Source organism: Octopus bimaculoides, chromosome 1 (assembly GCF_001194135.2).
Source record: "Octopus bimaculoides isolate UCB-OBI-ISO-001 chromosome 1, ASM119413v2, whole genome shotgun sequence".
Classification (NCBI taxonomy): domain Eukaryota; kingdom Metazoa; phylum Mollusca; class Cephalopoda; order Octopoda; family Octopodidae; genus Octopus; species Octopus bimaculoides.
Window position 1 is genome coordinate 24,961,514 of NC_068981.1, and position 1,439 is coordinate 24,962,952.

A 1,439-nucleotide genomic window follows, 5' to 3' on the forward strand; every position below is an offset into this window, starting at 1 on the left:
GTATTAAAATTAACGTAGAAAGCTTAATGAAATTATTTCTTATTTTATTACAGGGTCTCTCTCAAGTTGTAATATTTCTCTTCTTAAACTTCATCTTGATTGTATCTTCGGCATCAATTCCAACCCGATGTAAAATACCAACAGACTTAAAAGTCCGCTACGAGAGCTTGTCCAAGGCAGCCATTGGCAATCAATTTATTCTACCAGCTGAAATGGCTCCAGCCGAAAGGAACCAGACAACACTGACCGATGGTGATAAAAGCTGCCCAACACCGCCTGTGTCTAGTGATATCATCCGTGAACGTTCCACCTGTCCTTGGTACCTGAATATTACTCATGATTCAACAGTTTTCCCTCCATCACGTAGCGAAGCTGTATGTCGGTGTAGAAAGTGTTTAGAGTCTACGAGTACCAACCAGCAATGTACGACTGTATACACTAAAATGAGTGTCTTGAAACGTACAGGTGAATGCATTGATGGATTGTATGTGTATGAACCACATGTGATTGATGTAGCCACAGCCTGTGTGTGTGCACAGAGGGTTTATTTCATTGCTGATTGAAATGGAGGCGACTATAAGACTTAAAACACGAACAACTGTCAAATTGTTCAGTGCGTGTATTCATAATATCATGAAACAAGTTAACCACCGTGTAGTTATTATTATAGTTTGTTTATTATCATATTTATTATTATTATTATTATTATTATTATTATTATTATTATTATTATTATTATTATTATATTTACTTTCTTTTTTTTTGCCTTCTTCTATTTATGAATTTATATTCATCTGTGTGTAATTTATCTTACTACCTTGGGAATTTCAATAATCAATTATATCATATGTATATAAAGCTCATGAACCGATATGAATCTAATCGAAATTACGCATGAATTCGCGAATTCGAGGGTAACGTTCATACGGCCAAGGGAGTGGGAACGTGTGTCTGTGAGTACGTATGCATATATGCACACTCCGTCCTTTCTATATATTTTATCATATTCTAGTATATATATATTTGTATATGTATACGTACATACATACATGCATACATACATACATACATACATACATACATACATACATACATACATACTTATATACATACATACATACACATATATATATATATGTATATATAAATATATACATGTATATATATATATATAAAGTTTGTTTTCGGTGTTTTGTTTTTATGTTCTCGTTTCTCATTGCCTTCAACGTTTTTTTGATGTCCTGTACCCATATATGCATGTATATATACATATATATATGGAGGTATGTACATATATGTATGGATATATGCATATATTTATATATTATTTATATTATCATGTATATATATATATATATACATATATTTAGATTCACATATATATATATATGTGTATATATATATATATATATATATATATGTATATATATATATGTATA

The 1,439-nt window shown here is 30.4% G+C and overlaps 1 protein-coding gene across 1 annotated transcript in view; it reads left to right on the forward strand.

Annotated features, from left to right (window-relative positions):
* LOC106881115 (interleukin 17-like protein) overlaps positions 1-563 on the forward strand; it is a 30,014-nt gene extending 29,451 nt beyond the window's left edge. Inside the window, exon 3 of the mRNA XM_014931356.1 lies at positions 54-563. Within this exon, the coding sequence (XP_014786842.1) occupies positions 54-563 (510 nt within the window). The remainder of the gene's footprint in view (positions 1-53) is intronic.
* Positions 564-1,439: the final 876 nt, after the last annotated feature.